This window comes from Lineus longissimus, chromosome 2 (assembly GCF_910592395.1).
Source record: "Lineus longissimus chromosome 2, tnLinLong1.2, whole genome shotgun sequence".
In the NCBI taxonomy this organism is placed as follows: domain Eukaryota; kingdom Metazoa; phylum Nemertea; class Pilidiophora; order Heteronemertea; family Lineidae; genus Lineus; species Lineus longissimus.
Window position 1 is genome coordinate 9,254,647 of NC_088309.1, and position 22,452 is coordinate 9,277,098.

Here is a 22,452-nt window from a genome sequence, read left to right on the forward strand (position 1 = left end):
AACAGTCAGCTCTGGGCTGTAGACCAAGCACTTTTACCAGTATATCGCCATGCTTCTAAACTTACCATCTAAGAAGATAATTTCTGGGCCAGGTGCTGTGATCTTTTTCTTGCCATATCTGGTATTGCGAATGTTTTTGCGCATTGTTTTGGAATCCTGAAAATAACACAGCCTTTTAGCCATAGGACACTCATTGCTAAATTTCTATCTTCTTTCAATCTTCCATGTCTTTCTGAATCTTCAATGGACCAGTGTATTATTGTGGTGTCCCATTGTGACACCTTAGTGGTCAACTTAGCAATTCTGCTCATTCACGTTGATAGAGCGGGGGTTAAATAGTTTACCTTGATCTTCATTTTATTTGTTGTCCTCGGTTGTGAATTGGATGTTTCTGGGGTCATGGAGATGTTGAGTTGAACAGGTGGACCTTTGACTGGTGACCCTAATGGAAGGAATTACAAAGGTCAGGAATATGAATAACAAATGGAGACTCGTCAAAAGACAGTAAAGGCATCCCAATATAGACAGCACATCAACTACTGCATCAACCCATCCAAATTTAGCTGTTATCAGTCCACACTCATGAAGTGGGTGCTACTCAATGAAATCAAAAACAGTAGAATGGATGTCCGGGCCCATGAGGTGGCATTAGTGAATCTCCAACTATTGGCCCAATGGTGAGAACTTGCTTAACTTGAGATGAGCAGTCTCTCCACATCGCCACCATTCAACAGTTCACTTACAAATAGCATCTTTATCCATTTCATATGCTGTGATGAGGCTCCTAACGGCACCAACAATACCATCCATAGTCTCCTGTGGCTTCAGGCTCCTAGTAAAGAAGTGAGAGACGTCTTCAGTCATACCATTTAGAAACTGTCAGGCACCTTTAAATCTACACAAACATTACAATGAAACAGCACAGTCTCCGAGACAACTGTCTATCAAAGGCTGTCACCTCATGGCAGCAGAAGACAGATAAAACTAAAAGCTTTGTTTACATACATCAACACCAACTAATTTCAAATACTAATGTATGTGACCAGACTTGGATCCCTCCGTACAACCCTACCTTTTTGTAACTTGTTCCTTGCACAGTGGACATGGCACCTTGGTCTTGGTCCCAAGGGTAGCCAAAATACAATGCCTGAAAATGCATGAGAAGAACACATTTATCAGGAGAAGAACATGTAACAACATTAGTCTTTATTGCAAAGCCAGTTAACCTTGGGTTCTATATGATTTATTGAAGAAAAGGCCAGTGCATACTTACTTGCAAAAAGAATGTTCACATTTTGTAACCATAGGTGTCTTCATGAGATCAAGGCTGAAATGACAAAACAAATTGGATTATTAAAAAATTATTTCAAAGGCGTTCTCTTCATCTTCATGTTCCCAGCCGATGATTTTAGTGTGACATCAGAACGACGTCATTGTCATTGACGTAAACAAGGATTAGATGATACATGGGGGCTAGAGCAGATTAGAGAGCTGGATGACCAATAACAGACATGCTGTGGCACTACCACTTTCAGTTTCATGCTATGACATAGGCCTATGTAATGTTAGGCCACACACACCCCGCCATGGCGTGGGCCAGTCTCGTCCAGTCAGTCTAAAACATCTTCATGTAACTGCATGCAATGTGAATGTGACTGTCAACAGAAATGAAAGTTGATGCACTATTTGATCTAGGCCACCGACTACTACCAGTAGGACTATTATATGTGATCAACGTTGATATGTGATGTGCAAACTCAACTGTAAAAAGTCTGTATGCATATGGTAAGACTATGCGAAAGACTGTACATGATGTAGTGTATAAAAATGCATATAAAAAACAGCAGACAATAATTGACGTTTTGGCACTTTCATACGAAGCTGTTATTACCATATGGGACAGTTCAAGTTCGCCAACATGCGATCAAGAACTTCGTGAACTTTCTTTGATTCCATATTTTCTCAGTTGGTGCTGGAAAATAAGGATAAATAGCCTTTTTATCATGAAAACATTGTCATTTCATAATCGGATTTCCCGCAATCTCGAATTTTGTTTTCGGACCGATTACACATTGGCCGTGATAGTGACCGAAGACACTTTTGAAAGACCCAATGCGGTAATTGTCCCTTGTGTGAACATTCACACTAATGTGTAGTGCAAGCTCTAGTGCACTCACACAACTGTTTGACATAGGGGAGCCCCAAAACCCTGTCTTTCTGACATGTTTTAGCTCTGGAAGCCCCCCCCCCTCTAAATAAGTCCTTCTGAGACGCTTATCCCGAGGCAATGGAGTGGAACCCCCAAACCATCTCAGCCAAAAGAACTGTTTTGGGGGGGGGGCAGTTTTAGGTTGTTAGCCTAGGCTAGGGAGTGTCTTCAAGTTTCCATTTCACAGGCAAGATCACGCTCAGAGAGAATGCTAAATTTGGTACTCACATCCAAGAGGGGATCAACTGCGGCTGGAGGAATATGGGTTAGGAGGTCTCAGGTCACCTCATGACATGTGCGAGTAAGCACATTAAGACGAAGATCACTCAGTCAATCTCGTAGGCACAAGAAGTTTGCATTTGGTAAAGCCTCACTGGCTTTAGTAATCAATTGTAAAAAACTAATCAAATAAATGATTTCAGGTAAAAACAATACTTTATTTCTAAAAGCTAGTACTGTTATCGATTTATAATATATCAAAGGCCCTTTTTAAACAGTGCGTCCCAGAAACAATGTAAGCTCTTGGAGAGCACGTTGTCTGCCAAAACAAAATTGTCTAGGGATAAATACCTTAAAAACACAATACCTTTGAGCACATTTCTTGGACAACAAATGCAGTAATGTCCCAAAACATAGACTTCGACAAAATAAAAAGAGATTCAGCATCATTTTTACAATTTATCTAATATTATTATTAACACATGACCTTACAAGTTGATTTCACTTGGAAATGAGTGAAATAAGAGTATTCTATGTGCTTAAAACAGACCACAGCAGCTGTAGCAATTCAAAAGTGACATACAAAATTAATAAACTCAACAAGCCATACATAGGTACTTAGTTTTATCACAAGTACAGATGATTATGCTTCAATATATAACAAATACATCAAGCAATACAATGTAATAGTACCATTTGAGTTCAAATAGATTTGGTCATCATCACCATTTTCTGGTGAAATAAAAAAATAAAACTTTACACACAGTTTTGGACCCTTGTTAATTCTGCTAATGGAGGACAGATTGCCAGTGTACACACAATACAGGTTAAACAAAGGGCTGAAAAATACAACCTTTGCCTGTGGCAAGTTTGATTGGTACATATAGTCCCAAATTGAATGTTTCTGGCCATTCCAAAACACACCTTAATCATGCGAGTGGATGCCATACCAAAATTCGTAAAGGCTCCCGATTCCTACATGCCTCTTGGTCCCATCTTCACGAATTTGAAGTTATATGTCTTAGGCATACCAATGTGCGAGTCCATAAATGGTGCTCTCCAAGAGAATGGTTCAAGACCAGTTCCAGTTGTTGGTCCATTGATTGCATAGGCCTGTCTCTTCCATGCCATGTTGTAGTCAGTCACCTGAAAAATATTTCAGAAGTCAAATAGGCGGCCACAATATCAAGGCACAATATCTGCTCAATTTACAGGGGATAAGGTCTCCATTGACTATAAACCCAAAACTTTAACTTTTTACTTTTATGATTTTAGACACTACTCTTAAAGAAATGTACAGTAAAGAGGGAGAATTTAAACCTTACCTTAGTATCAAAACAACCCATTGTAGGTGAATTATGGTCTCCACTCAAGTCACCACGACAACAGATGGTTTTACACGGATCATTTTCTGAATATGGATCATGGTGGTAGTCTGAAAGTACAAGGGTATTGGATCCAAAAGTGAATAGATGACAACATATTCAGAGTTATGGCATTTAATTTGTAACTCTTGAGTCAAAGATTCAAAGACCGTGGGCGATGAGACAGCTGACCATCAGCTATGTGGTGTTGTTGGTAAGACACTACAAAGGTTACAAAGAGTCTCGTCAACAAAATCTGGCCGACTCCATCCAGCCTTAGATATGACAGCATGGGAAAAATTGAAAAGTGATTGTACAAGTCAGACGTACTTTGGTGGTTGATTCAAGTGAACGACTGACAGACAGATCTGGTCGAGAAAATGTTATGAAAAAAGAAATCTCTCACCATTGTATCTCATAAACCTCATCATATCATCCATTGTTTCCACTTTGTCTGCATCCCTGCGGAATATCTTTGCTCTCGGCGCCATCTGGTAGGAAAACTCCAAACCCTTCAAGGCGACAATATTCGGGTAACCGCTCATGTTGTAAACGGACTCGTAGAATGGCACGTTGTAAGATGGCCAATGACCTAAAAAGAGAGATCAAATGTAAAATTTCCACATCGACCTTGCTTGGTTAAGATGACGTAACGTGACATACCGTAGAGATAGAAAAATGCTACTTTAGAAGTCAAATGTAATGTACATCATTGACCCACGTGGCGCACTTTGCCCTTGGCAGAAAAAGTTTATAATCTCTCAGAAGAATAGAGAGGAAAAGTGGCCAAAGGAAACCACCCAGACCAAATAAGCTCTGGTGCAGAGCTCTTTAAGCGAGCTGACTTGGATACTAAAAAAGAACCGACTCTCTAGTGTGCATCTCAAAAATTCAGAATGCAGAAGAAGAAGAAGATATTATTTCTTACCATTTCGCAGCATCTTCGTTTGGTCAGCATATACTACTAGAGTTGGGATCTGCTCCACAACATACAGTGCGCCATCCTCGATTTCGTGACCCAGTTTTATTTTCTTCAGATCAATTATCATGTACTGGTTATTGTAGGTGCCTTCAAGAGATAAAAAACGTGTTTTATTTTCTCTCCCTATTCAAAATGGTCCTTTTCTTCCAATCAATTAAAAGGCTTGATTGGTAAACCCCTCTTTTTTTACATTCTTAACATATCATTCTAATATATCTCAAACATCCAGGCATTTTGCACACAGGCCATTTTCGACATTTCTCCGACACCTTACCTACGACACTGCAATCTTAATTCTGAGATCTATAAAAAGACTGTGCCATTGTCTTGTCCTGGGAATGGCACCAGAAGCATTATTAGATTTTCTTTTTCTACCCAAAATGACCAGTTTCACCCAATGGCTGAGTACACCAAACCAATAGACAAGTTTGATCAACACATACACTGGTTTGTCTGAGAGCTTACCAGAGTTCTCCAAGCTGAAATAATGCCCCCATTCTTTTCCACCTTTTGCCATCATATTAGCTATGCGCACTCTCTGCCAGGCAAGTATCGATGAGGGCTTTACGTGATCATAGAGAGTAGTGTTGAAGACGTTATTTGTTGTCTGCAGCATGACAAGACCATTTGACATGGTGTAGAAATCATCTACTGAGATTATCATACCTAAAAAATTTTCATAGTTGGAGAATTCAAGTGAAGTTGTTACGTATGTACGTTCAAGTCAGCTGGTCATTCCAGTACAGATGGTGGATCGAGTGTGAAGCTTTCCTGCTGGATCCTGTAATATCTGATTCATCAGTCCTATCACTTTTACTTTTTATTGAAAGAAACTGATTGATTACAAAAGTTATGAAAAAGTTATTTAACTTCAAAACTAGCAACACTATTGATTAACACCCTATATATCTCACCTGGATAACTTGAAAAAGAGACCTGCTTATTGATAGCTGTTCTGTCTCTCAAGTTGAAGTCATAATGCTTGTAACTCCTCATCATTGAGGAATAAAGGAACCATGTCGAATGGGACATGAAGATATTCTCATAGGCCCCAGTTGCCTGAAAAAGAGGTGACCAAGATCTGAACCTAACATTTTAGCTAATTTCTAGGATATTTCTTTAAAACACAACACCATTATTAGTTTTTTACAACTGGCAAAAGAACTTTCCCAAAACAGTTGCATTAAGTGGCTTGCCCAAGATCACAAGTGAAATGGCTACAATTTTCATCATATCGGTACTCATAACTGGAAATCTAGTCATGATCAATTCATGTCCATGATATATCACAAGAGAATGGACCCAAATTGGGTCAAATAGCTACTTAATGTTGTGCATACAAGACTCGTGACTGGTTGTCAATGCAGCATTGAACTGATAAGAACTTGTGACATTCTAAACAAAAATGGATATAATGATGTAATGTATTCTCTGGAAAAAGGATGTTATTGCGGTCTTGCGAAGGATTAATATTAATGGTGTTGTCAGATCTAGGCCATGACAGCAAATGAGCTACTAAATTCAATACTTTTACAAGTCCATGAAGCAGCCTTTTTATCCAAGAGATTTTCTGTCTTCTCACTGATTAAGTTAAGCAAACCTCGCCTTTGAAATCTGTTAGTTAAAGAGCTTGTTTCACCATCGCCTGAAATACCACACCTTCTACCATCAGATTATCCCCGTAATTGTTTCCTCATCCAAGGCTTTTCCAAGATACTCAAGTCAACCACTCATGATCCATGCAAACATGAAGTAACAAATCTGGAACTAACTTACTCTTATCATTGCTGAACAATGTGAATTCCTCAATACATAACTTTGCACTTCTTTACGAGTCATCTTCTCAAAATTTGGACGGTTCTCTTTATCAACAGCATGACGGATGTCGACGAAATCACCCTCGCCATTTAGAAATTCAAAGGCAAACTTAGGTAACTTGGGGACATGCTGAAACAGAATAGAGACAACAGTTTAGGAAACAAGAAGACGATTTTAGATGAAGGATTTTTGAAACAGATCTTTCTCGATATAAAAATAATTTCTCTCGTCTTTTAGAATATTGATTTGTCAGCTGTTGCAAATTAGGTTTTTAACAAATATTGATTATTTTTATGGTTCCACATTCCATTGTGGCACTTTTTAGATAGATTTAAAACATTGCTTACTCGAAGTTTTGCAGCAGCATCATTGTACCCTGCAAAAACACCATCCAGCTGGGCCAGAACATAGGAAACATGTCGCCAGAAAGGCGTTCTTCCCGCATCTCTCTCGACCATCTCTCTCGACCATTTTGACTGGGAGTCCAGAAATGTTTCTATATTTTGAACAAATTTGCGTGTTGTATTAAATGACAAGAATGAGCTGTTAATGTTTTGCCAATGTTGATAGATCCTCCTGAAAGAGATTTCAGCCAAAGATTAGATAAGTAGATGCATATTTTTACTAAATACACAACTTATCCAAAAGTTCCCCAAAAGGCAATAAATGTCTCAGATTTAAAACACACAAGGTTGCAGCAGTTAACATCATGATATGTTTGATGAATCGCAATAACATGAATAACACAGGAGATTCTTACACTTTTTTTTAGAATTTGCCCTTGTAAAGAGGCTTGTCAAGTTACTCACAGATGTTGTAAAATTTTAATAATGTACCAATAAACTATACCTTAAAAAGTAACATTTTTGAATAAATGTACGATAAAGTAAAACAACAATTTGAAAACATATTTACTCTGAAGTTAAGTATCCTTCAAGGTAGCCAGAGGCGAATATCACGTGTTGATCAAGAAGCTTTGGACCTTTGAAGCCATAGCCAGCTGTGACTTTCAAGATATCCCAACCAGTTACATTTAGAGTACCCGTAAAGTTCCCAACAGCTGCCCCTCTCTGTTTGTCAAACACCCCAGGTTCGAAGGACGCTTGGCCATTTTTCATGTACACTGTTCCCAGTTGACTCTTTGCAACTGCAAAATAAGACAACCACAGGTGGTGACTGCATTGCTGGCAACTGTTGGTTACGTCAAAATCCTCAGCTTTTTTAATGTCAGGTACGCTAACATAGACCTACAATGCTAAAATCTGACATTATAAAACTGCTCATTTGTGGAGACATAATGTGTACATAATGTACAGAGGGACAGAGTGTACATAATGTACAGAGCTACTACTGTCCCGGCTATTCTGTAGTTAGGCCTAACTTCCCATTATAGTTTTAAGTTGTGAAATATGCTGTCGAGTATGACCAACAAAACCTGAATAAAATAAACATGATAAATAGACACTTACCCACTAAAATTGTCAAAAATTGAGAGAGACCAAGGAACACCAAAACTTTCGGTGCGTCTGCCATCTTGAACAACCTGCCGATCATGTGACCAGTGTTGCGCTTTCGTCCACAGTTTACACCTACCCAAAAGCAAAAGCAGGTAGGTGTAAACTGTAGACGAAAGTGTGGACGAAAGTGTGGACAGCGGCCCTCTAAGTTTGGTGGGGTGGCATTTCTTTGTCTTTCAATATATTTTAAAGAAATTGCAGTATATTATGCATTATAATCTTTTTAATGGGTCAGCGAAAGAAAAAAAGAAAAAAATTATTTTGATGGGTGATTTTGATGCCCCTTTTTTGAAGGTTTTCGAAGTGGCCTTTGACTTTGTGGACGGGGAAATGCGAGGTCTCGTGTCCAAATGTGGACTAATTATCAAAGAATTTGTTGAAACTGTGATATTTCTAACTAGTCCAAATAATATTCTTTCACAAAAACTACTTTTATTTGAATGACAATGACAATATCATTCAGTTGTAGGCAAAAATAGTTGGCCCTCTCTCGGACCAACTTTCGTTGATCCAAGATGGCGGCACCACTGAAGCCCTGTTGAAAGGCTGGTTACTGTAAATCAGTCAGGAGCTATACTAGTCAGTTTCACTGAGACAGACACGTCATACTGTAAAACAGATCAAAATAATTTTTTGCTTTTTTGCTTTCGTTGACCCATTAAAAAGATTATAATGCATAATATACTGCAATTTCTTTTAAATATATTGAAAGACAAAGAAATGCCAGCCCACCAAACTTAGAGGGCCGCTGTCCACACTTTCGTCCACAGTTTACACCTACCCGATTTGTAACATACTCGATGTGCACATCGCGTCGAGGGATGTCGTAGTTCCATCTAGTAAATAACAGGTGGCGCTACAATTAGTACATAACGCGGGAAATACGAATGTAGGTGTGGCGAATGGCAGTCCTCGAGGTTTTTAAAAAGGATGCCCCTCCATAGGTATGCCCCTCCATAGGTTCTGTCACTTTTAAAGAAGGGGGGGGGGGGGGTGTGTTGTTCCCAGCAGCCATGGGATTCTGTTCAGGATTCTTACTTGTGATAAACCATTCAATAAGAACTCCAGTTAATGTGGTCATCTGAATGATTCATACTGGAGATAAACCATTAAATGTGATCGGGGGGGGGGGGGGGTCCTAGCAGCCGCCCTTGGGCTTCTGTTGGCAAGGATTCATACTTGTGATCATCTGAGAGATATGGAATTATACAGGAACAGACGACGACGACGACGACGGATGACAGACACTGCATGCGCAGAATTCATACTGGAAATAAACCATTCAATGTGAACTCAAAATGATTACAACAATGAGCCGGCCACAATGAGCTAGCAAGCACCCTACATGCACTCAATGACTCATCATGCTACATACTATTTGTTGCATTTGCATCTACTCAATTACATTATGGACATGTTCCTGTTCACAAAATTTTCATATCAAATTTCAAATTTCAAATTTTCAACAGACTGCGTAGGCCTTCGATTTGGTGTGATTAAGGCAACAATGTCAGCAGGCAATGCATTAGACAATACATGTACTGACCTGCTGTATAGAGAAATTATGACCAATATATAATTTCCCCATTCAGGTCGCCAGGTTGTTGGTGTAAGTGAACCACTACACCACCCAACCCGGAGGGTAAAGAAAAATAAATTCAAATCATTATCTTTTGAAAATCTTTTTTATTGTTGTACATCCCAAGAATTATCGTAATGGCAATTTGGAATGTCGTGCAGGAGGAAACCCGTCCCCGGGAGAAAACCTACGCGATCGGAGGGAGCTGCCGACTCCATCATCACACAGGTGACAGGCTTCAACGACTGAGTTTTTTAAATGACATCAGACGTGTACATTTAAGTACTCCGCCACTCCGAAAGCCCATAACAGGAGAAAACCAGAAGATAGTAATACTATCACACATGGTCTACTCCTTTACAAGATGTAATGTCCAAGAAAGACATTGCTAAATAGAGATCTTACACTAGTCAGACTCCACAACTTCAACTCTGCATGCTAATAATATGTTCATTTACTCTTCATGCATGCATTAAACCTATTATGTATGACTGCAGTTGAGCCATTTCAGCTAACAATAGGTCAGGTCAAGGCTGTCATCACACCATGACTAAACAGCTTAAGGGCCCAATTTAAATAACAAAAGGACCACATTTCTCATGGCCACTCCACCTTGAGGCCTCCGCTTTGCATCACAAAAGGTTGAGAGGTGACATGTTATTTGCATGACAAAAGACGTAGCTTTCGACATGGCAAGACCAGACAGAAGTGGGTATGCAAGTTTTTTGGCAAGTTGGAGTCTAAGATCTCTTTATTTTACTAACAAGGTCTACATTTATTACGTGCAGGACAAAATGAGACGTCTTACAAAGTTGACGTTTTAATTACACTTTTCTCAAACCATTCAGTACCATGTCTAATCCAATTCTCAGTGGGGCAAAAGACCGTCTTCATAATCTGCAGAGCATGATAAATATGCCCTCGCAAGATCTCGAAGCAGTCGATTCTGTCGTCAGGAAATCTTTTGATATTCTCACAAATATCAATAAAATAATGAGAGTGTTTTCAACTATATAAGTTGAATGTGTCTTTTCATCAATACCTGGTTCCCAGGTATTTGGTAAAAGTGATTGAGGGAACGCAACTTCTTTAACTTCTTTGTATAGTTGGTCAGTTGTCTCTGGTATTATATGATACCAAGCAACTGAGCCAGCCAACGTTAGAAGGTCTTGGCTTAACTGCTCAGACCAATGCCCGTGGATTCTGTGGTACTGGGGAGATCGAGAAACAGTAAAAAAGGCCTACGTTCCATCGCAGACACATATGTTCCTTTTTTGCCTGGGGTTTAAGCAAGAAAGAAATCATATGAACCCCATGTCTCAAGTGATGGAGATATAATAATGAAATATCTGATGAAGTTGGTGATTATTTCAGGAGAAAACCATTTCAAGCAGTAGGGTCCTGATGTGTCCTAGGCTATTAGCTTCTGCCTTCATAAGCTAAAAATCAATTTTGCCTAAGACTTATTTGTTTGGGTACTGACATGCCCTATTGGCTCTCCATAAGCGCCCACTCCACATTTCGCTTTCTTTCAAAAGATTTTGCCAGAAAATTGTTGATCTCTTGGATCATGGTGCCCCTGGTAACCAAAGAAACCCTCCTCTAAAATGTTATTCCTTCTTTATACGTGCATTATTTTAAACCATGACAACATATTGTCATTGCCCTAAGAAGGTAAATATATGCCTTCTCCCATCAGAAAATTTAGGATTTTTATCAATAAAATCACCTTTCAATCAGATATTTCAATAAAAACAATAGGTCTACGGTGACAAAAATACATCGTTGGGATGTGCTGGTCAGCAACATCCATCTTCCTCCTGTCGGATGCTTCTCCATGCTGAAAAGAAACAAATTACATACAGTAAGGTTTATTGGTGCAAAATATCATCAGTGAAATATTCATTGTGCAGGAACATGTTCGTCTTGACCCGCAATGTTTTGAGATCGCTCTATCACTCACAAGCTCGATGGTGGTGATGCTAACACATGAGAGACAAGATGGAACATGTTAAGTGCCTGCAATAATGAGGTTAAGATTTGATCAGAAACAAGCAACAACAACTGAACAGCTCTATCAATGTCAATATCATAACTGTTAGAAATTACTTTTCTTGGGTCGACATTTAACCTTACAAGAATGCCAACACAGAACTTATGCAGGGACTTGAGGATTGGGGCAGTTTATGCCATCTCAGCTGCCTGCATGGTTTCATTAGTAAAGCTGTTGTTGCCATTAAATTAATTGATGTTGGTTGTAGCGTAGGGGAGGGGGTCCAATTGCATCATTTTGCATCACCAGTGAGGTCACCAAGTGCCACAAGGACCCTACTTTAGAATACAGTGGAACCTCCCTTAGCATACACCTCTCTAAAAGGACCTTCTCTCTTTTAGGACACTAACTTTGATTGTCTCCATTCAATTTGAACTCTCTTATCACAGCACCTCTCTTGTAAGCACAGCACTTATCAGTCTTGAGGATGTCCTTAATAGAGTAGTTCTACTGTGATCACATCCCCCCCCCCCCCCCCCCAAGTTGCTACCCAATAACTTTTTCCTTTACTAATCTCTTCTCTTCTTGGCCCAATGATATTGAAATGGCCTGTCCTGGAAAGCTGATACTCCATGCAAATGCACCAGCACTGACCAACAGAGTTATTTTACAGCTGTTAACACTTTAGTGGAGCTCCCACATTAATCAACGTCAAACGCACTTAGGGCTTCGAGGAACAACAACGTGAATTAACGTCACATTTTTCAACTCGGGGTAATGGTTTTCCATTTGAATTTCATTCAATCGGGTGGGTGCTGACAGAAAGACTTTTGAGGAATCTTCTGTACCCAGGCGGCTGAACACCATATTTATTCAAAACCTCGTAATAAGCAGATACAAAAAGCCTCTTGCCCGTCTTGTTGTACCTAACAGTGAATGGTCGCATCTCGTCCACCACTACATTCATCTTGTTTCCCTGAAATGAAAAAGAGGAATCATTTAGGGTCATCAGATTAAATTTCCAGCAAGTGCAATAGATTTGGCCTATAGATTATTTATCAGAAGTCAAGTGTAAGCCTACTTCACATAGATCCAAACGTCTGTCAGGGAAATGTGAGTCCTAGAATCCAACAATGCATTTTACCTTCCGATCACTCTTCCTCAGGAGGTCTTTCCTATCATGGCCCTCCTCCATCCCCCAGAAATTAAACAACACCACCACCTTCTCCTTGCTGGTTATAGTAAGTGTTATGGTTGACCTTGTCGAGCATTCTACGGTCCGATACGAATTTGTCGTCAAGAGGAACCGGACCTCCTCAAAAACACTTGATGGTACATCTCTGAAATAAGAAATTGCAAAGAGTAATTAATGGTAGTTCATTAGGCCTAAATGCCAAAGGGCTGATGCCAACAATGTGGGTGTTTAGGGCTGGACCAAGTTAATTGTCTGTTTGCAGCTCAGTAACCTACCCAAGGTTTTCACACAAAGCCCAAAATCTACTAGTGTGCTTAAAGCCAATGAGTCAAGGTTACGAACCCATAGCCTACACTTACCGAGCAATCTGAATACACCTCCGGGGAGCGTTCACTCTCATCAACAGCAGCATTTTTTTGTGGATGAGGCCAATCTCACTAACGACCATTGGATAAATCTGAAATAAATCAATAAAAAATATGTATTGATATGGCACTGAGTTGAGTAGGTTTTGCTTGGATATTTTAAATGGGCCAATTTTTTGGCTCACTATAGTACAAGTCAATTTAAAATTCCCGCCCACGAGTTCCCGCCAAAATCAATTAACTGCATGTTCTTGGCAACGTAATCAGGCGGTGAAGGTGATGATGTTATGGTCTGTCAACTTGCACTCAATACCAGTCAATGGCAGATTACAGTTGATCAATCGTGTATCTAATATCAAACAATACCAAAATATTTATAATCTTATGTTTTTAATTTTTGAATTCATTGTACTTAGCTTCCCTGGATAAAGAAAAATAATATGATGACGTCATGGTACGCCGCCATCATTCGGAAGACTTCGGGAATGTTCGGTCCTATCAGAACTATGAACTGCACTGGACGACACGTGCTTGACATGGTCCTACTACTGATTGATAAATGAGGAGCTTAGTTTAGCCGTCTTACCCGTATGAGATGGTGTTGCCTCGACTTAGCTCGGCCGTGTCCGTCGGGATGGTACTTCCTCAACAGGCACTCCACCATGCCTTCAACTTCATGGCAGAAGGCCACAAACCTTGCCCTCTCACCGCCAGAAAATTGGGTAGAGAGTCCTCTCCGAAAATTGGAGAAAGCTCTCTTAAACTCGGGCCCAAGATTGTCAATTTTCATTATTATTTGGAAATGACTTTATTCCCACCAATGCCCTGTGGAGGGCGAGCAAAGCGTGGGGGGTGGAGGTAGGGAGGTCCTCCCCTATAATGAGTTATAAAATCTCCCCGGAGAATCTCTTACTAAAAACCTCGAATAAACTTCCCAGCACTTCCCAATACCGGAGAGCTTCTTTTTTTAAGAAGATAAGCAAAAGAAAGGCACTCGGTTCTTCCTATGAATGAAAGAAATCATGCCAACTCTTCCTCAAAAGCAAAGAAAGGCACTCGCTTCTTCCTATGAATGAAAGAAATCATGCCAACTCTTCCTCAAAAGCAAAGAAAGGCACTCGCTTCTTCCTATGAGTGAAAGAAATCATGCCAATTCTTCCTCAAAAGCAAAGAAAGGCACTCGCTTCTTCCTATGAATGAAAGAAATCATGCCAATTCCTCCTCAAAAGCAAAGAAAGGCACTCGCTTCTTCCTATGAATGGAAGAAATCATGCCAATTCTTCCTCAAAAGCAAAGAAAAGCACTCGCTTCTTCCTATGAATGAAAGAAATCATGCCAATTCTTCCTCAAAAGCAAAGAAAGGCACTCGCTTCTTCCTATGAATGAAAGAAATCATGCCAATTCTTCCTCAAAAGCAAAGAAAGGCACTCGCTTCTTCCTATGAATGAAAGAAATCATGCCAATTCTTCCTCAAAAGCAAAGAAAAGCACTCGCTTCTTCCTATGAATGAAAGAAATCATGCCAATTCTTCCTCAAAAGCAAAGAAAGGCACTCGCTTCTTCCTCAAAAGCAAAGAAAGGCACTCGCTTCTTCCCATGAATGAAAGAAATCATGCCAATTCTTCCTCAAAAGCAAAGAAAGGCACTCGCTTCTTCCTATGAATGAAAGAAATCATGCCAATTCTTCCTCAAAAGCAAAGAAAGGCGCTCGCTTCTTCCTCAAAAGCAAAGAAAGGCCCTCGCTTCCTCCTATGAATGAAAGAAATCATGCCAATTCTTCCTCAAAAGCAAAGAAAGGCACTCGCTTCTTCCTATGAATGAAAGAAATCATGCCAATTCTTCCTCAAAAGCAAAGAAAGGCACTCGCTTCTTCCTATGAATGAAAGAAATCATGCCAATTCTTCCTCAAAAGCAAAGAAAGGCACTCGCTTCTTCCTATGAATGAAAGGAATCATGCCAATTCTTCCTCAAAAGCAAAGAAAGACGCTCGCTTCTTCCTATGAATGAAAGAAATCATGCCAATTCTTCCTCAAAAGCAAAGAAAGGCGCTCGCATCTTCCTATGAATGAAAGAAATCATGCCAATTCTTCCTCAAAAGCAAAGAAAGGCGCTCGCTTCTTCCTATGAATGAAAGAAATCATGCCAATTCTTCCTCAAAATCAAAGAAAGGCACTCACTTCTTCCTATGAATGAAAGAAATCATGCCAATTCTTCCTCAAAAGCAAAGAAAGGCACTCGCTTCTTCCTATGAATGAAAGGAATCATGCCAATTCTTCCTCAAAAGCAAAGAAAGGCGCTCGCTTCTTCCTATGAATCAAAGAAATCATGCCAATTCTTCCTCAAAAGCAAAGAAAGGCGCTCGCTTCTTCCTATGAATGAAAGAAATCATGCCAATTCTTCCTCAAAAGCAAAGAAAGGCACTCGCTTCTTCCTATGAATGAAAGAAATCATGCCAATTCTTCCTCAAAAGCAAAGAAAGGCACTCGCTTCTTCCTCAAAAGCAAAGAAAGGCCCTCGCTTCCTCCTATGAATGAAAGAAATCATGCCAATTCTTCCTCAAAAGCAAAGAAAGGCGCACGCTTCTTCCTCAAAAGCAAAGAAAGGCCCTCGCTTCCTCCTATGAATGAAAGAAATCATGCCAATTCTTCCTCAAAAGCAAAGAAAGGCGCTCGCTTCTTCCTATGAATCAAAGAAATCATGCCAATTCTTCCTCAAAAGCAAAGAAAGGCACTCGCTTCTTCCTATGAATGAAAGAAATCATGCCAATTCTTCCTCAAAAGCAAAGAAAGGCGCTCGCTTCTTCCTCAAAAGCAAAGAAAGGCCCTCGCTTCCTCCTATGAATGAAAGAAATCATGCCAATTCTTCCTCAAAAGCAAAGAAAGGCACTCGCTTCTTCCTATGAATGAAAGAAATCATGCCAATTCTTCCTCAAAAGCGAAGAAAGGCACTCGCTTCTTCCTATGAATGAAAGAAATCATGCCAATTCTTCCTCAAAAGCAAAGAAAGGCACTCGCTTCTTCCTATGAATGAAAGAAATCATGCCAATTCTTCCTCAAAAGCAAAGAAAGGCACTCGCTTCTTCCTATGAATGAAAGAAATCATGCCAATTCTTCCTCAAAAGCAAAGAAAGGCACTCGCTTCTTCCTGTGAATGAAAGAAATCATGCCAATTCTTCCTCAAAAGCAAAGAAAGGCGCTCGCTTCTTCCTATGAATGAAAGGAATCATGCCAATTCTTCCTCAAAAGCAAAGAAAGGCGCTCGCTTCTTCCTATGAATGAAAGAAATCATGCCAATTCTTCCTCAAAAGCTAAGAAAGGCGCTCTCTTCTTTCATGAATAAAAGAAATCATGCCAATTCTTCCTCAAAAGCAAAGAAAGGTGCTCGCTTCTTCCTATGAATGAAAGAAATCATGCCAATTCTTCCTCAAAAGCAAAGAAAGGCGCTCGCTTCTTCCTATGAATGAAAGAAATCATGCCAATTCTTCCTCAAAAGCAAAGAAAGGCGCTCGCTTCTTCCTATGAATGAAAGAAATCATGCCAATTCTTCCTCAAAAGCAAAGAAAGGCGCTCGCTTCTTCCTATGAATGAAAGAAATCATGCCAATTCTTCCTCAAAAGCAAAGAAAGGCGCTCGCTTCTTCCTATGAATGAAAGAAATCATGCCAATTCTTCCTCAAAAGCAAAGAAGGCGCTCGCTTCTTCCCATGAATGAAAGAAATCATGCCAATTCTTCCTCAAAAGCAAAGAAAGGCGCTCGCTTCTTCCCATGAATGAAAGAAATCATGCCAATTCTTCCTCAAAAGCAAAGAGGCGCTCGCTTCTACCTATGAATGAAAGAAATCATGCCAATTCTTCCTCAAAAGCAAAGAAAGGCGCTCGCTTCTACCTATGAATGAAAGAAATCATGCCAATTCTTCCTCAAAAGCAAAGAAAGGCGCTCGCTTCTTCCTATGAATGAAAGAAATCATGCCAATTCTTCCTCAAAAGCAAAGAAAGGCGCTCGCTTCTTCCTATGAATGAAAGAAATCATGCCAATTCTTCCTCAAAAGCAAAGAAAGGCGCTCGCTTCTTCCTATGAATGAAAGAAATCATGCCAATTCTTCCTCAAAAGCAAAGAAAGGCGCTCGCTTCTTCCTATGAATGAAAGAAATCATGCCAATTCTTCCTCAAAAGCAAAGAAAGGCGCTCGCTTCTTCCCATGAATGAATGAAATCATGCCAATTCTTCCTCAAAAGCAAAGAAAGGCGCTCGCTTCTTCCTATGAATGAAAGAAATCATGCCAATTCTTCCTCAAAAGCAAAGAAAGGCGCTCGCTTCTTCCTATGAATGAAAGAAATCATGCCAATTCTTCCTCAAAAGCAAAGAAAGGCGCTCGCTTCTTCCTATGAATGAAAGAAATCATGCCAATTCTTCCTCAAAAGCAAAGAAAGGCGCTCGCTTCTTCCTATGAATGAAAGAAATCATGCCAATTCTTCCTCAAAAGCAAAGAAAGGCGCTCGCTTCTTCCTATGAATGAAAGAAATCATGCCAATTCTTCCTCAAAAGCAAAGAAAGGCGCTCGCTTCTTAATCCTATGAATGAAAGAAATCATGCCAATTCTTCCTCAAAAGCAAAGAAAGGCGCTCGCTTCTTCCTATGAATGAAAGAAATCATGCCAATTCTTCCTCAAAAGCAAAGAAAGGCGCTCGCTTCTTCCTATGAATGAAAGAAATCATGCCAATTCTTCCTCAAAAGCAAAGAAAGGCGCTCGCTTCTTCCTATGAATGAAAGAAATCATGCCAATTCTTCCTCAAAAGCAAAGAAAGGCGCTCGCTTCTTCCTATGAATGAAAGAAATCATGCCAATTCTTCCTCAAAAGCAAAGAAAGGCGCATGCTTCTTCCTATGAATGAAAGAAATCATGCCAATTCTTCCTCAAAAGCAAAGAAAGGCGCATGCTTCTTCCTATGAATGAAAGAAATCATGCCAATTCTTCCTCAAAAGCAAAGAAAGGCGCTCGCTTCTTCCTATGAATGAAAGAAATCATGCCAATTCTTCCTCAAAAGCAAAGAAAGGCGCTCGCTTCTTCCTATGAATGAAAGAAATCATGCCAATTCTTCCTCAAAAGCAAAGAAAGGCGCTCGCTTCTTCCTATGAATGAAAGAAATCATGCCAATTCTTCCTCAAAAGCAAAGAAAGGCGCTCGCTTCTTCCTCAAAAGCAAAGAAAGGCCCTCGCTTCCTCCTATGAATGAAAGAAATCATGCCAATTCTTCCTCAAAAGCAAAGAAAGGCACTCGCTTCTTCCTATGAATGAAAGAAATCATGCCAATTCTTCCTCAAAAGCGAAGAAAGGCACTCGCTTCTTCCTATGAATGAAAGAAATCATGCCAATTCTTCCTCAAAAGCAAAGAAAGGCACTCGCTTCTTCCTATGAATGAAAGAAATCATGCCAATTCTTCCTCAAAAGCAAAGAAAGGCACTCGCTTCTTCCTATGAATGAAAGAAATCATGCCAATTCTTCCTCAAAAGCAAAGAAAGGCACTCGCTTCTTCCTGTGAATGAAAGAAATCATGCCAATTCTTCCTCAAAAGCAAAGAAAGGCGCTCGCTTCTTCCTATGAATGAAAGGAATCATGCCAATTCTTCCTCAAAAGCAAAGAAAGGCGCTCGCTTCTTCCTATGAATGAAAGAAATCATGCCAATTCTTCCTCAAAAGCTAAGAAAGGCGCTCTCTTCTTTCATGAATAAAAGAAATCATGCCAATTCTTCCTCAAAAGCAAAGAAAGGTGCTCGCTTCTTCCTATGAATGAAAGAAATCATGCCAATTCTTCCTCAAAAGCAAAGAAAGGCGCTCGCTTCTTCCTATGAATGAAAGAAATCATGCCAATTCTTCCTCAAAAGCAAAGAAAGGCGCTCGCTTCTTCCTATGAATGAAAGAAATCATGCCAATTCTTCCTCAAAAGCAAAGAAAGGCGCTCGCTTCTTCCTATGAATGAAAGAAATCATGCCAATTCTTCCTCAAAAGCAAAGAAAGGCGCTCGCTTCTTCCTATGAATGAAAGAAATCATGCCAATTCTTCCTCAAAAGCAAAGAAGGCGCTCGCTTCTTCCCATGAATGAAAGAAATCATGCCAATTCTTCCTCAAAAGCAAAGAAAGGCGCTCGCTTCTTCCCATGAATGAAAGATTCATGCCAATTCTTCCTCAAAAGCAAAGAGGCGCTCGCTTCTACCTATGAATGAAAGAAATCATGCCAATTCTTCCTCAAAAGCAAAGAAAGGCGCTCGCTTCTACCTATGAATGAAAGAAATCATGCCAATTCTTCCTCAAAAGCAAAGAAAGGCGCTCGCTTCTTCCTATGAATGAAAGAAATCATGCCAATTCTTCCTCAAAAGCAAAGAAAGGCGCTCGCTTCTTCCTATGAATGAAAGAAATCATGCCAATTCTTCCTCAAAAGCAAAGAAAGGCGCTCGCTTCTTCCTATGAATGAAAGAAATCATGCCAATTCTTCCTCAAAAGCAAAGAAAGGCGCTCGCTTCTTCCTATGAATCAAAGAAATCATGCCAATTCTTCCTCAAAAGCAAAGAAAGGCGCTCGCTTCTTCCCATGAATGAATGAAATCATGCCAATTCTTCCTCAAAAGCAAAGAAAGGCGCTCGCTTCTTCCTATGAATGAAAGAAATCATGCCAATTCTTCCTCAAAAGCAAAGAAAGGCGCTCGCTTCTTCCTATGAATGAAAGAAATCATGCCAATTCTTCCTCAAAAGCAAAGAAAGGCGCTCGCTTCTTCCTATGAATGAAAGAAATCATGCCAATTCTTCCTCAAAAGCAAAGAAAGGCGCTCGCTTCTTCCTATGAATGAAAGAAATCATGCCAATTCTTCCTCAAAAGCAAAGAAAGGCGCTCGCTTCTTCCTATGAATGAAAGAAATCATGCCAATTCTTCCTCAAAAGCAAAGAAAGGCGCTCGCTTCTTAATCCTATGAATGAAAGAAATCATGCCAATTCTTCCTCAAAAGCAAAGAAAGGCGCTCGCTTCTTCCTATGAATGAAAGAAATCATGCCAATTCTTCCTCAAAAGCAAAGAAAGGCGCTCGCTTCTTCCTATGAATGAAAGAAATCATGCCAATTCTTCCTCAAAAGCAAAGAAAGGCGCTCGCTTCTTCCTATGAATGAAAGAAATCATGCCAATTCTTCCTCAAAAGCAAAGAAAGGCGCTCGCTTCTTCCTATGAATGAAAGAAATCATGCCAATTCTTCCTCAAAAGCAAAGAAAGGCGCATGCTTCTTCCTATGAATGAAAGAAATCATGCCAATTCTTCCTCAAAAGCAAAGAAAGGCGCTCGCTTCTTCCTATGAATGAAAGAAATCATGCCAATTCTTCCTCAAAAGCAAAGAAAGGCGCTCGCTTCTTCCTATGAATGAAAGAAATCATGCCAATTCTTCCTCAAAAGCAAAGAAAGGCGCTCGCTTCTTCCCATGAATGAAAGAAATCATGCCAATTCTTCCTCAAAAGCAAAGAAAGGCGCTCGCTTCTTCCCATGAATGAAAGAAATCATGCCAATTCTTCCTCAAAAGCAAAGAAAGGCGCTCGGTTCTTCCCATGAATGAAAGAAATCATGCCAATTCTTCCTCAAAAGCAAAGAAAGGCGCTTGCTTCTTCCCATGAATGAAAGAAATCATGCCAATTCTTCCTCAAAAGCAAAGAAAGGCGCTCGCTTCTTCCCATGAATGAAAGAAATCATGCCAATTCTTCCTCAAAAGCAAAGAAAGGCGCTCGCTTCTTCCCATGAATGAAAGAAATCATGCCAATTCTTCCTCAAAAGCAAAGAAAGGCGCTCGCTTCTTCCCATGAATGAAAGAAATCATGCCAATTCTTCCTCAAAAGCAAAGAAAGGCGCTCGCTTCTTCCCATGAATGAAAGAAATCATGCCAATTCTTCCTCAAAAGCAAAGAAAGGCGCTCGCTTCTTCCCATGAATGAAAGAAATCATGCAAATTCTTCCTCAAAAGCAAAGAAAGGCGCTCGCTTCTTCCCATGAATGAAAGAAATCATGCCAATTCTTCTTCAAAAGCAAAGAAAGGCGCTCGCTTCTTCCCATGAATGAAAGAAATCATGCCAATTCTTCCTCAAAAGCAAAGAAAGGCGCTCGCTTCTTCCCATGAATGAAAGAAATCATGCCAATTCTTCCTCAAAAGCAAAGAAAGGCGCTCGCTTCTTCCCATGAATGAAAGAAATCATGCCAATTCTTCCTCAAAAGCAAAGAAAGGCGCTCGCTTCTTCCCATGAATGAAAGAAATCATGCCAATTCTTCCTCAAAAGCAAAGAGGCGCTCGCTTCTTCCCATGAATGAAAGAAATCATGCCAATTCTTCCTCAAAAGCAAAGAAAGGCGCTTGCTTCTTCCCATGAATGAAAGAAATCATGCCAATTCTTCCTCAAAAGGAAAGAGGAGCTCGCTTCTTCCCATGAATGAAAGAAATCATGCCAATTCTTCCTCAAAAGCAAAGAAAGGCGCTCGCTTCTTCCTATGAATGAAAGAAATCATGCCAATTCTTCCTCAAAAGCAAAGAAAGGCGCTCGCTTCTTCCTATGAATGAAAGAAATCATGCCAATTCTTCCTCAAAAGCAAAGAAAGGCGCTCGCTTCTTCCTATGAATGAAAGAAATCATGCCAATTCTTCCTCAAAAGCAAAGAAAGGCGCTCGCTTCTTCCTATGAATGAAAGAAATCATGCCAATTCTTCCTCAAAAGCAAAGAAAGGCGCTCGCTTCTTCCTATGAATGAAAGAAATCATGCCAATTCTTCCTCAAAAGCAAAGAAAGGCGCTCGCTTCTTCCTATGAATGAAAGAAATCATGCCAATTCTTCCTCAAAAGCAAAGAAAGGCGCTCGCTTCTTCCTATGAATGAAAGAAATCATGCCAATTCTTCCTCAAAAGCAAAGAAAGGCGCTCGCTTCTTCCTATGAATGAAAGAAATCATGCCAATTCTTCCTCAAAAGCAAAGAAGGCGCTCGCTTCTTCCCATGAATGAAAGAAATCATGCCAATTCTTCCTCAAAAGCAAAGAAAGGCGCTCGCTTCTTCCCTATGAATGAAAGAAATCATGCCAATTCTTCCTCAAAAGCAAAGAAGGCGCTCGCTTCTTCCTATGAATGAAAGAAATCATGCCAATTCTTCCTCAAAAGCAAAGAAAGGCGCTCGCTTCTTCCCATGAATGAAAGAAATCATGCCAATTTCTC

At 40.0% G+C, this 22,452-nt stretch overlaps 2 protein-coding genes across 2 annotated transcripts; both read right to left on the minus strand.

Moving 5' to 3' along the window:
- Positions 1–2,625: 2,625 nt before the first annotated feature.
- On the minus strand, positions 2,626–8,164 carry LOC135482541 (phospholipase B-like 1). Its single transcript, XM_064762657.1, has 10 exons — positions 8,062–8,164; positions 7,508–7,739; positions 6,940–7,168; positions 6,551–6,721; positions 5,689–5,833; positions 5,240–5,440; positions 4,721–4,861; positions 4,199–4,384; positions 3,754–3,863; positions 2,626–3,574 (listed from the first exon to the last, which is right to left on the minus strand). Exons 1-10 carry the CDS (start codon positions 8,144–8,146, stop codon positions 3,404–3,406), a joined length of 1,671 nt encoding a protein of 556 aa, XP_064618727.1. The 5' UTR covers positions 8,147–8,164; the 3' UTR covers positions 2,626–3,403.
- A 1,611-nt stretch (positions 8,165–9,775) lies between these two features.
- Positions 9,776–14,156, minus strand: LOC135483635 (uncharacterized). The gene is made up of 5 exons (XM_064764617.1): positions 13,828–14,156; positions 13,236–13,333; positions 12,826–13,021; positions 12,608–12,657; positions 9,776–11,528 (listed from the first exon to the last, which is right to left on the minus strand). Exons 1-5 carry the CDS (start codon positions 14,029–14,031, stop codon positions 11,414–11,416), a joined length of 663 nt encoding a protein of 220 aa, XP_064620687.1. The 5' UTR covers positions 14,032–14,156; the 3' UTR covers positions 9,776–11,413.
- Positions 14,157–22,452: the final 8,296 nt, after the last annotated feature.

What these genes read in the sequence shown, in the direction of transcription:
- LOC135482541 (XM_064762657.1), bottom strand. Translation starts at nt 8,146, where the DNA reads ATGATCGGCAGGTTGTTCAAGATGGCAGACGCACCGAAAGTTTTGGTG. An exon ending in ATTTTTGACAATTTTAGTGG is followed by an intron (nt 7,740 to 8,061) that starts GTAAGTGTCTAT and finishes CTTATTTTGCAG; the next exon opens with TTGCAAAGAGTCAACTGGGA. An exon ending in CTCTTTTTCAAGTTATCCAG is followed by an intron (nt 5,441 to 5,688) that starts GTGAGATATATA and finishes AAAATTTTTTAG; the next exon opens with GTATGATAATCTCAGTAGAT.
- LOC135483635 (XM_064764617.1), bottom strand. Translation starts at nt 14,031, where the DNA reads ATGAAAATTGACAATCTTGGGCCCGAGTTTAAGAGAGCTTTCTCCAAT. An exon ending in AGGTGTATTCAGATTGCTCG is followed by an intron (nt 13,022 to 13,235) that starts GTAAGTGTAGGC and finishes TTCTTATTTCAG; the next exon opens with AGATGTACCATCAAGTGTTT. An exon ending in ATGCGACCATTCACTGTTAG is followed by an intron (nt 11,529 to 12,607) that starts GTACAACAAGAC and finishes GTTTCTTTTCAG; the next exon opens with CATGGAGAAGCATCCGACAG.